The 10,783-nt window shown below is 38.9% G+C and overlaps 1 protein-coding gene across 2 annotated transcripts; it reads left to right on the forward strand.

The window, feature by feature from the left end:
* Positions 1 to 3,290: 3,290 nt before the first annotated feature.
* On the forward strand, positions 3,291 to 8,847 carry LOC149982160 (uncharacterized). Of its 2 annotated transcripts, XM_090182847.1 has the most exons (4): positions 3,291 to 3,467; positions 4,457 to 4,759; positions 4,879 to 5,160; positions 5,748 to 8,847. In XM_090182847.1, the coding sequence occupies exons 1-4, from the start codon at positions 3,419 to 3,421 to the stop codon at positions 5,870 to 5,872; spliced, it is 759 nt and encodes a 252-aa protein (XP_090038973.1). In that variant the 5' UTR covers positions 3,291 to 3,418; the 3' UTR covers positions 5,873 to 8,847. The 2 variants fall into 2 exon arrangements, with proteins under 2 accessions (XP_090038973.1, XP_090038972.1); XM_090182846.1 differs by lacking the exon at positions 5,748 to 8,847 and having other exon boundaries at positions 3,307 to 3,467; positions 4,879 to 5,637.
* Positions 8,848 to 10,783: the final 1,936 nt, after the last annotated feature.

Consider the following 10,783-nt stretch of genomic DNA (forward strand, 5'->3'; position numbering starts at 1 on the left):
GAGTTACAGTACACACTGTAGGGTTATATAAGAGTCCATCCCTATCAGAGTTACAGTACATAGGGTTATATAAGAGTCCCTCCCCATCAGAGTTACAGTACATAGGGTATTAAAAGAGTCCCTCCCCATCAGAGTTACAGTACATAGGGTTATATAAGAGTCCCTCCCTATCAGAGTTAAAGTACATAGGGTTATATAAGAGTCCCTCCCCATCAGAGTTACAGTACATAGGGTTACATAAGAGTCCCTCCCCATCAGAGTTACAGTACATATGGTTATATAAGAGTCCCTCCCCATCAGAGTTACAGTACATAGGGTTCTATAAGAGTCCCTCCCCATCAGAGTTACAGTACATAGGGTGACAAATGTCAATGGTATGTTATGTAAAGAAACTCAACCCAAATGAACATACTATGATCAGGACAGTGTGCAGGCCAGGCAGGGGTTCTGAGAACCATGACTACGTCCCACATGGCCCTCTATTCCCTACATAGTGCACTACTTTAGACCAGGACCCTAAAGAACCCTATTCCCTACATAGTGCACTACTATAGACCAGGACCCTATAGAACCCTATTCCCTATTCAGTGCACTACTTTTTACCAGGGCCCACACATCATAGGTGGCTGGTGGGAGGAGATTAAGGAGGATGGGCTCCTGATAAGGACATTGTAATACATGCCATTCAGCTCTACCAACTGAGCCACAGTAATAGGGTCAGCGGCAGAGAATCCCAGTGGAGAGAGGGGAGCCAGCCAGGCAGAGTCAGCAAAGGTGGTTCTTCGCTCCTGTGCCTTGCTGTTCACCTTCGCACCCCTGGGCCAGACTACACTCAATCATAGGACCTACTGAAGAGATGAGTCTTCAGTAAAGACTTAAAGGTTGAGACCGAGTCTGCGTCTCTCACATGAATAAGCAGAACATTCCATAAAAATGGAGCTACAGTGCCTTGCGAAAGTATTCGGCCCCCTTGAACTTTGCGACCTTTTGCCACATTTCAGGCTTCAAACATGAAGATATAAAACTGTATTTTTTTGTGAAGAATCAACAACAAGTGGGACACAATCATGAAGTGGAACGACATTTATTGGATATTTCAAACTTTTTTAATAAATCAAAAACTGAAAAATTGGGCGTGCAAAATTATTCAGCCCCTTTACTTTCAGTGCAGCAAACTCTCTCCAGAAGTTCAGTGAGGATCTCTGAATGATCCAATGATGACCTAAATGACTAATGATGATAAATACAATCCACCTGTGTGTAATCAAGTCTCCGTATAAATGCACCTGCACTGTGATAGTCTCAGAGGTCCGTTAAAAGCACAGAGAGCATCATGAAGAACAAGGAACACACCAGGCAGGTCCGAGATACTGTTGTGAAGAAGTTTAAAGCCGGATTTGGATACAAAAAGATTTCCCAAGCTTTAAACATCCCAAGGAGCACTGTGCAAGCGATAATATTGAAATGGAAGGAGTATCAGACCGCTGCAAATCTACCAAGACCTGGCCGTCCCTCTAAACTTTCAGCTCATACAAGGAGAAGACTGATCAGAGATGCAACCAAGAGGCCCATGATCACTCTCGATGAACTGCAGAGATCTACAGCTGAGGTGGGAGACTCTGTCCATAGGACAACAATCAGTCGTATATTGCACAAATCTGACCTTTATGGAAGAGTGGCAAGAAGAAAGCCATTTCTTAAAGATATCCATAAAAAGTGTCGTTTAAAGTTTGCCACAAGCCACCTGGGAGACACACCAAATATGTGGAAGAAGGTGCTCTGGTCAGATGAAACCATAATTGAACTTTTTGGCAACAATGCAAAACGTTATGTTTGGCGTAAAAGCAACACAGCTGAACACACCATCCCCACTGTCAAACATGGTGGTGGCAGCATCATGGTTTGGGCCTGCTTTTCTTCAGCAGGGACAGGGAAGATGGTTAAAATTGATGGGAAGATGGATGGAGCCAAATACAGGACCATTCTGGAAGAAAACCTGATGGAGTCTGCAAAAGACCTGAGACTGGGACGGAGATTTGTCTTCCAACAAGACAATGATCCAAAACATAAAGCAAAATCTACAATGGAATGGTTCAAAAATAAATATATCCAGGTGTTAGAATGGCCAAGTCAAAGTCCAGACCTGAATCCAATCGAGAATCTGTGGAAAGAACTGAAAACTGCTGTTCACAAATGCTCTCCATCCAACCTCACTGAGCTCGAGCTGTTTTGCAATTTGCAAAAATTGTCAGTCTCTCGATGTGCAAAACTGATAGAGACATACCCCAAGCGACTTACAGCTGTAATCGCAGCAAAAGGTGGCGCTACAAAGTAATAACTTAAGGGGGCTGAATAATTTTGCACGCCCAATTTTTCAGTTTTTGATTTGTTAAAAAAGTTTGAAATATCCAATAAATGTCGTTCCACTTCATGATTGTGTCCCACTTGTTGTTGATTCTTCACAAAAAATACAGTTTTATATCTTTATGTTTGAAGCCTGAAATGTGGCAAAAGGTCGCAAAGTTCAAGGGGGCCGAATACTTTCGCAAGGCACTGTATATAGGAGAAAGCCCTGCCTCCAGCTGTTTGCTTAGAAATTGTAGGGACAATGAGGAGGCCTGCGTCTTGTGACCGTAGCGTACGTGTAGGTATGTACGGCAGGACCAAATCAGAGAAATAGGTAGGAGCAAGCCCTTGTAATGCTTTGTAGGTTAACAGTAAAACCTTGAAAACAGCCTTAATTAACAGGAAGCCTTAAGTCAAATCTGTAACTCGGCCACTCAGGAAAACTCATTGTCATTGAAAACTCAAGCAACTCCAGTGTAGATGTGACATTGTGTTCTAGGTTATTGTTCTGCTGAAAGGAGAATTCATATCCCAGTCTCTGGATTTTGCCTGTGTCATAAATGCCTAAACTTTGATAATGATGTGCTGATATTTACCAGTTTCTTTATTTACTATAATAGCCAATGTCCTCTAATGACTCACCTGACAGGTAGTCAAACCAATCAAAAATGTTCTGGCTCACGTTAGATACATGTTTACTATTCAATGTATCATTCAAGTTGAAAAAAAGCCTGAACATGGCTGAAATGTTGTTGATCTCTGAATCTATAGTTTTCTACTGTTGCATCTTATTTAGTACAGAAATGTCCTGTAAATGAATTGAATTTCTCTGTTGGGGAGATGCACATAAACACAGGCTCAATTTTAGTTAAAAGTTGTCTTTACTTGCAAGACACACAATGAATCATCATGAATCACACCTATCCTGCTGGTGTTACTGCTGTCAGTGTGGGTTGAGCCAGAAAATAGCAGTTGCTCAACAGGAAACACAGACACAATCAAACATTACACATGTTAATCTGTCTGTCCGTCTACCTATCTATCATATTCATTGGAGCACCATCTCAACACCATGTCTCTCCTTTTAGGGTTTGGATTGCTGACCTGCATAGCATCATCAGGTAGGCTTTTGTGTTTCTCTCAGGTTCTGTTGTCTGGGCCTCATAAAGAGCAGTCAATTGTCATACTTCAGTAAAAGTATAGATACCCTAATAGAAAATGAAATAGGTAAAAGTCACTCAGTAAAATACTACTTGAGTAAAAGTAAAACAAACTTAAGTATCAACAGTAAATGTATTTGCTAAAATATACTTTAGTATGAAAAGTACAAGTTTAAATAATTTCACATTCCTTATATTAAGCAAACCAGACGTTTTATTTCTTAAGGGAGTCCTCCAGATTAGAGGCAGTAGAGATGACCAGGGATTTCCTCTTGATAAATGTGTGAATGGGACCATTTTCCTGTCCTGCTAAGCAATGAAAATGTAACAAGTACTTTTGGGTGTCAGGGAAAATGTATGGAGTAAATTGTTTTCTTCAGTAATGTGGTGAAGTAAAAGTAAAAGTTGTCAAAAAATATAAATAGTAAAGTACAGATACCCAATAAAATGACAGACATATCTAGATCTTCCTGAGTTATACAGTGTTGATTCAAAGTAGTCTACAGACATATCTAGATCTTCCTGAGTTATACAGTGTTGATTCAAAGTAGTCTACAGACATTCATTCATTCATTCAGCTTTGATCAAACTTTATTAAAGAACAATGATTCTCTAGAGTAGCCTGTTCTCCTCTAGTATAATGTGATTCAGGGCCATGTGTTTTGTGACATGACCTGGATTTTAACCTTTTAATTAAATCTTTTTCATCAAACTGTCCCTTTTTATTTTTATGTCAGATCTAGCACCATCCTCAGACAATTACTTTCATTTTCTGTGTAATTATCATTTCTGTATAAGGCTTTAAACACAGGATAAGAGCTTGCTATGTCACATGATTGTGTATAACACAAAGCCCTCATTAATACTTGTGGAATTATGTATTCATCCTCATCATTTCCTCCTGTTCATTTCCTCTTCATCACATTAAGTATTCTGTGTGTTTATTTCAGAGCCCAGTGCTGAGACCTCTGTGTTTGTGCTGAAGGGGCAGGATGTTCGCCTGAATGTCCAGACAAATGTTCAACTGAAAGAAGATGTTGATGCGCTATTCTGGAAGTTTAACAGATTAGACAATGTTGTAAAGTACCCCCCAAAAGTTACCTTTGAAAGGTACCGAGGTAGGGCTGAATTTAGTGTGGGAAACTTCTCTCTGCTACTGAAGAACCTCCAGGAAGGAGACAGTGGACTTTATGAAGCAGTAGTGTCTGGTTTCAATGACAGAAATGTTGCTACGTACGTGTTGGTAGTTCAAGGTAGATTTAACCTCGTTATTTGTTGTTCTTCTTGCTGTTGTTTGGTAGCACTTTACTTGACCAAACATTTTCTACTGGTATACAACTCTATTTATCCCTGTTTGTCTATTTGTTTTCAGAGAGAGTTGAGCCACCAGTTCTGACAGTGGACTCTGTCTCCTCCATCAATGCCATCTGTAAGGTGACTGTGACCTGCAGAGGCCAGAAAACCTCTGTCACCTCCAGCTGTAACAGCAGCACCTGCTCTCAGGTGGGAGGAGAAAGTAGAGGGGCTGATACCTCCACTGTCCCCCTGCTCTCTGTCTATGTGGCAGGGAGTTTCATCATCTGTAACCACAGCAACCAAGTCAGCTGGGCCAACAACACCAAGGAGATAGTGGAACTCTGTCCATTGAAATGTGGTAAGACACAAACACACAAATACACATCTCCAATATTGTATACCAGTTATACACTGAGTGCACAAAACATTAAGAACACCTTCCTAAAATTGAATTGCACCCCCACTTTACCCCTCAGAAGAGCCTCTGCTCATTTAGGCATGGACTCTACAAGGTGGCCCATGTTGACTCCATTGCTTTCCACAGTTGTGTTAAGTTGGCTGGTTGTCCTGGCACCTATCAACATATCCCGTTTCAAGGAACTTCAATATTTTGTCCTGCCCATTCACCCTCTGAATGGCACCCATACACAATCCATGTCTGAATTGTCTCAAGCCTTAAAAATCCTTCTTCAACCTGTCTCCTCCCCTTCATCTACACTGATTGAAGTGGATTTAACAGGTAACATCAATAAGAGATCGTAGCTTTCACCTGGATTCACCTGGTCAGTCTATGTCACGGAAAGAGCAGGTGTTCTTAAAGTTTTGTACATTCTGTGTATTATTAATGGAAGAACTGTAACCTTGTCCCCAGACTAATCTCACACAGGAGGAAGTGTCTAATCTGTGAAAGGAACTGTAACATATTGTCTGTTTGTTGTGAACCAGTGTCTCCCCCTGCTGGTAGCATGTCTGTGTACATGCTGAAGCTCATCCTGGTGTCTGTGGGGCTGGTCATCATGATCTCTGCTGTCATCACTGTCCACATCAGGGACAGATTCCACTGTGGATAGAATCATATGTATTGTATTTTTTTGTACCTCAGACAAAGTGATGTAGACTCATGCTTCATTACTGAAAAAGTAGAGATTCATGATGATTATTTTCAGTATTTTGTCTCATCTGGTTTCCTATTTGAAATAAATGTTGGTCGTACTGGTCTTGACTGCTCTTCCCACATAAAGCCTCCAGTTCCCTCGATGGATGATCGATCAGTCAACCTACTTTTGTTGACAAATTTGACACCTTTTGGAAGCAGACAATGCTCTATAAGGAGGATGGGATCCACTCCAATCACTTCTGTATCTGGATCCTGTCTCAACACTACAAGGCAGCGCTGATGCATTGACTGGTCAAATCAAGCTCCTCAAAATGTATTTACTCCCATTAAATAGCATTGATATTCTGCCACAGCTTCTCATGTTGATAGGGGCATTGTAAATAGTAATTTTGTGCCTGTTAATTTAATTTCCATTGATAGCTCTGTTAGCTCCCGTTAGCTCTGTTGTTAGCTCCACCTATGCTATTAATAGTTTTACAGTATATCAAGCTATCATTTTGCTACATGTGCTCATAAGCATAGTGTTATTGTTAGTTGTTCTATTGTACTCATTTATCAGAATTATTATATTAGCTCAGGAACCAGGAAGCCCATTGTGGCTAGCTCATCCAGTTCTATTGACTCTTGTGTCACCATACTCCTGCTGTTGCAGCATGTCTGCGTGCATGCTGAAGCTCATCCTGGTGTCTGTGGGGCTGGTCATCATGATCTCTGCTGTCATCACTGTCCACATCAGGCACAGATTCCACTGTGGATAGAATCATGTGTATTGTCTTTTTAGACAACGTGATTCCTGCTCTGTGTCACTGTAAGATTAGGTCATAAAAGTATTTTTTACATTTGTCAGTTGCTACGTAAGTTATCAAAACGTAATATAACATAACATGGCCTGACATCATACAGTATCACATGACATAGCATAGCATACAGTATCACATGACATAGCATACAGTATCACATGACATAGCATAGCATACAGTATCACATGACATAGCATAGCATACAGTATCACATGACATAGCATAGCATACAGTATCACATGACATAGCATAGCATACAGTATCACATGACATAGCATACAGTATCACATGACATAGCATAGCATACAATATCACATGACATAGCATAGCATACAGTATCACATGACATAGCATAGCATACAGTATCACATGACATAGCATACAGTATCACATGACATAGCATAGCATACAGTATCACATGACATAGCATAGCATACAGTATCACATGACATAGCATAGCATACAGTATCACATGACATAGCATAGCATACAGTATCACATGACATAGCATACAGTATCACATGACATAGCATAGCATACAGTATCACATGACATAGCATAGCATACAGTATCACATGACATAGCATAGCATACAGTATCACATGACATAGCATAGCATACAGTATCACATGACATATCATAGCATACAATATCACATGACATAGCATAGCATACAGTATCACATGACATAGCATAGCATACAATATCACATGACATAGCATAGCATACAATATCACATGACATAGCATAGCATACAGTATCACATGACATAGCATAGCATACAGTATCACATGACATAGCATAGCATACAATATCACATGACATATCATAGCATACAATATCACATGACATAGCATAGCATACAGTATCACATGACATAGCATAGCATACAGTATCACATGACATAGCATAGCATACAATATCACATGACATATCATAGCATACAATATCACATGACATAGCATAGCATACAGTATCACATGACATAGCATAGCATACAGTATCACATGACATAGCATAGCATACAGTGTCACATGACATAGCATAGCATACAGTATCACATGACATAGCATAGCATACAATATCACATGACATATCATAGCATACAATATCACATGACATAGCATAGCATACAGTATCACATGACATAGCATAGCATACAGTATCACATGACATAGCATAGCATACAGTATCACATGACATAGCATAGCATACAGTATCACATGACATAGCATAGCATACAATATCACATGACATAGCATAGCATACAGTATCACATGACATAGCATAGCATACAGTATCACATGACATAGCATAGCATACAGTATCACATGACATAGCATAGCATACAGTATCACATGACATAGCATAGCATACAATATCACATGACATATCATAGCATACAATATCACATGACATAGCATAGCATACAGTATCACATGACATAGCATAGCATACAGTATCACATGACATAGCATAGCATACAGTATCACATGACATAGCATAGCATACAGTATCACATGACATAGCATAGCATACAGTATCACATGACATAGCATAGCATACAGTATCACATGACATAGCATAGCATACAGTATCACATGACATAGCATAGCATACAGTATCACATGTTTATGGGCCATTTATTTCTTCTTAATACCAAGTATGATGAAAACAGTTCAAATTTGATTTGTCACATGCTTGGTAAACAACAGGTGTAGACTAACAGTGAAATCTTTACTGACGGGTCATTTTCAACAATGCAGTGAAAGATAAAGGTACAAAACTAAAAATAGAAATCGTGACAAGCTTTAAATATCGATAAGCTTTAAAAATCGGAACAGAATGACAATGCACATCTCACTGTTAATATCCTCACTAGGATGAGGTTTTGACGTTCGTCCACTCTGTTTATTTTCACCGCTCCTGTCCAATTCATCCGAAAGTATCTCAAAATTGATTGTGTAACTCAAATAAGATACTTATTGATGATTACGACATGATTTGGAAAATGTTAACATACTGTAGGTACCATTGACTTGCATTGATATCCCTGGGGGCATTTTGCCCCAGACACACTGACTTTACGTTTTACAACTTTTTAAAAACTGATTAAAAATGTTCCCTCTAACCAAATGTTATACTGATATACCTGTGTGTACAACACATTAAGAACACCTGCTCTGTCCATGACATAGACTGACCAGGTGAATCCAGGTAAAAGCTATGATCCCTTATTGATGTCACATGTTAAATTCGTCTAGAAGAAGGAGAGGAAACAGGTTAATTAATGATTTTGTATGTGTTCTGTTCAGAGTGTGAATGGAGAAGAGATTGATTATGTTACTTATTTACTTGTTATTCGTGTCAGATATTTCTATTTTGGGATAGTTGTTCTCTGAATTGCTAGAACCAGTTGCTCACGCTGCTATAGTGACTACAAACGTCTCAGGCGTTACTGGAATGTGAATGTGTTATCACATGATGCTGCCTTCGAATCCCATCCCAAATCGCAGTAACTGAAAATTCACTTTGTCTGAAGATGACAGAGAATTAGTGTAGAGGTCTATGACTCTACTGTGATATACCATCTGATTCCATTATCATGTGAATGCTACAGGCCCATATCCCCAGTTGGTATAGCCAAGGTAGCAAGCCTTGCTTCATCACTCAGAATACTGTAAGATGCACGTGTCTAGGTTTATTGTTATGCTATTATTAAGAGGTTACTAATGGACAAGGTGATTGTGATGAACATTTACAGTTAGACATTTCACGAAATAATAATTCAAGGAATATTACTCAGAAATGTAATATCAATTCGGTTCTTATCAATTAAAAAATAATCAGATTTATTACAGTTACACAATAAGAATGCAGTTAGCAAATGGTACATACCAGAAATATTTACATTAAAAATAATACAACATATCCCGAGTCTTAACAGCATAGAAAATGTACCACCTAAAAAAGTACATCAGGAGATCGGTTAACCAAAGACTCCATGATCAACATTTAAACCCAGCTTTTATTCTTCCCAGAGCGCCCAATCCCAGTATCTCCCATTGTCTAATTAACATGACTTTGAATGACCCAAAACATGAGAACTAAAGGCATAAACTTCACACACGTTCTCTAATCTAATCCCTACACCCACTGTATGATAAGACTGTGTTGTTACTCTCTGAACTATCCGTCATCAGACAGTTGGAAACTGGAAACACTTATCCCCCTCACTAGCTTTAAGCACCAGCTGTCAGAGCAGCTCACAGATTACTGCACCTGTACATAGCCCATCTATAATTTAGCCCAAACAACTACCTCTCCCCCTACTGTATTTATTTATTTTGCTCCTTGGCACCCCCATTATTTCTCTCTCTACTTTGCACATTCTTCCACTGCAAATCTACCATTCCAGTGTTTATTCTTTAAAAAAAAAAAATTTTTTACTTGCTATATTGTATTTACTTCGCCACCATGGCAAAAAAAAAATTTAAAATGTGCCTTTACCTCCCTTATCTCACCTCATTTGCTCACATTGTATATAGACTCATTTTTCTAATGTATTATTGACTGTATGTTTGTTTTACTCCATGTGTTGTTGTTTGTGTCGAACTGCTTTTCTTTATCTTGGCCAGGTCACAATTGTCATTGAGAACTTGTTCTCTACTTGCCTACCTGGTTAAATAAAGGTGAAATAAATAAAATAAAATAAAAAAATCGGACAAACAGAATAACACAGTGTCTCTATAACAATGAATCCATAGCACTTAAAGTATAATGAAATAAATCAACATACAAGGCTCTTTATGAACTAGTGAAACAATCCTAACATGACAAAGTAATTCACACGATCACATTCAATTCAAATCAAACATTATTTGTCATATGCGCCGAATACAACAAGTGTAGACTTTACTGTGAAATGCTTACGAGCCCTTAACCAACAGTTCAGTTCAAGAAGAAGAAAATATTTACCAAGTAGACTAAAATAAAAAGTAACACAATAAGAATAACAATAACGAGGCTCTATACAGAGGGCACCGGTACCGAGTCAGTGTGCA

The sequence above is a fragment of the Oncorhynchus mykiss genome, chromosome 8, assembly GCF_057628025.1.
Source record: "Oncorhynchus mykiss isolate SJ-2025 chromosome 8, ASM5762802v1, whole genome shotgun sequence".
NCBI classification, from domain to species: domain Eukaryota; kingdom Metazoa; phylum Chordata; class Actinopteri; order Salmoniformes; family Salmonidae; genus Oncorhynchus; species Oncorhynchus mykiss.

Bases quoted from the DNA above. Each gene is read 5' to 3' on its own strand.
- LOC149982160 (XM_090182846.1), top strand. From the start codon at position 3,419: ATGTCTCTCCTTTTAGGGTTTGGATTGCTGACCTGCATAGCATCATCA. The intron at 3,468-4,456 runs GTAGGCTTTTGT...TGTTTATTTCAG, and splicing joins GACCTGCATAGCATCATCAG to AGCCCAGTGCTGAGACCTCT. The intron at 4,760-4,878 runs GTAGATTTAACC...ATTTGTTTTCAG, and splicing joins GTACGTGTTGGTAGTTCAAG to AGAGAGTTGAGCCACCAGTT.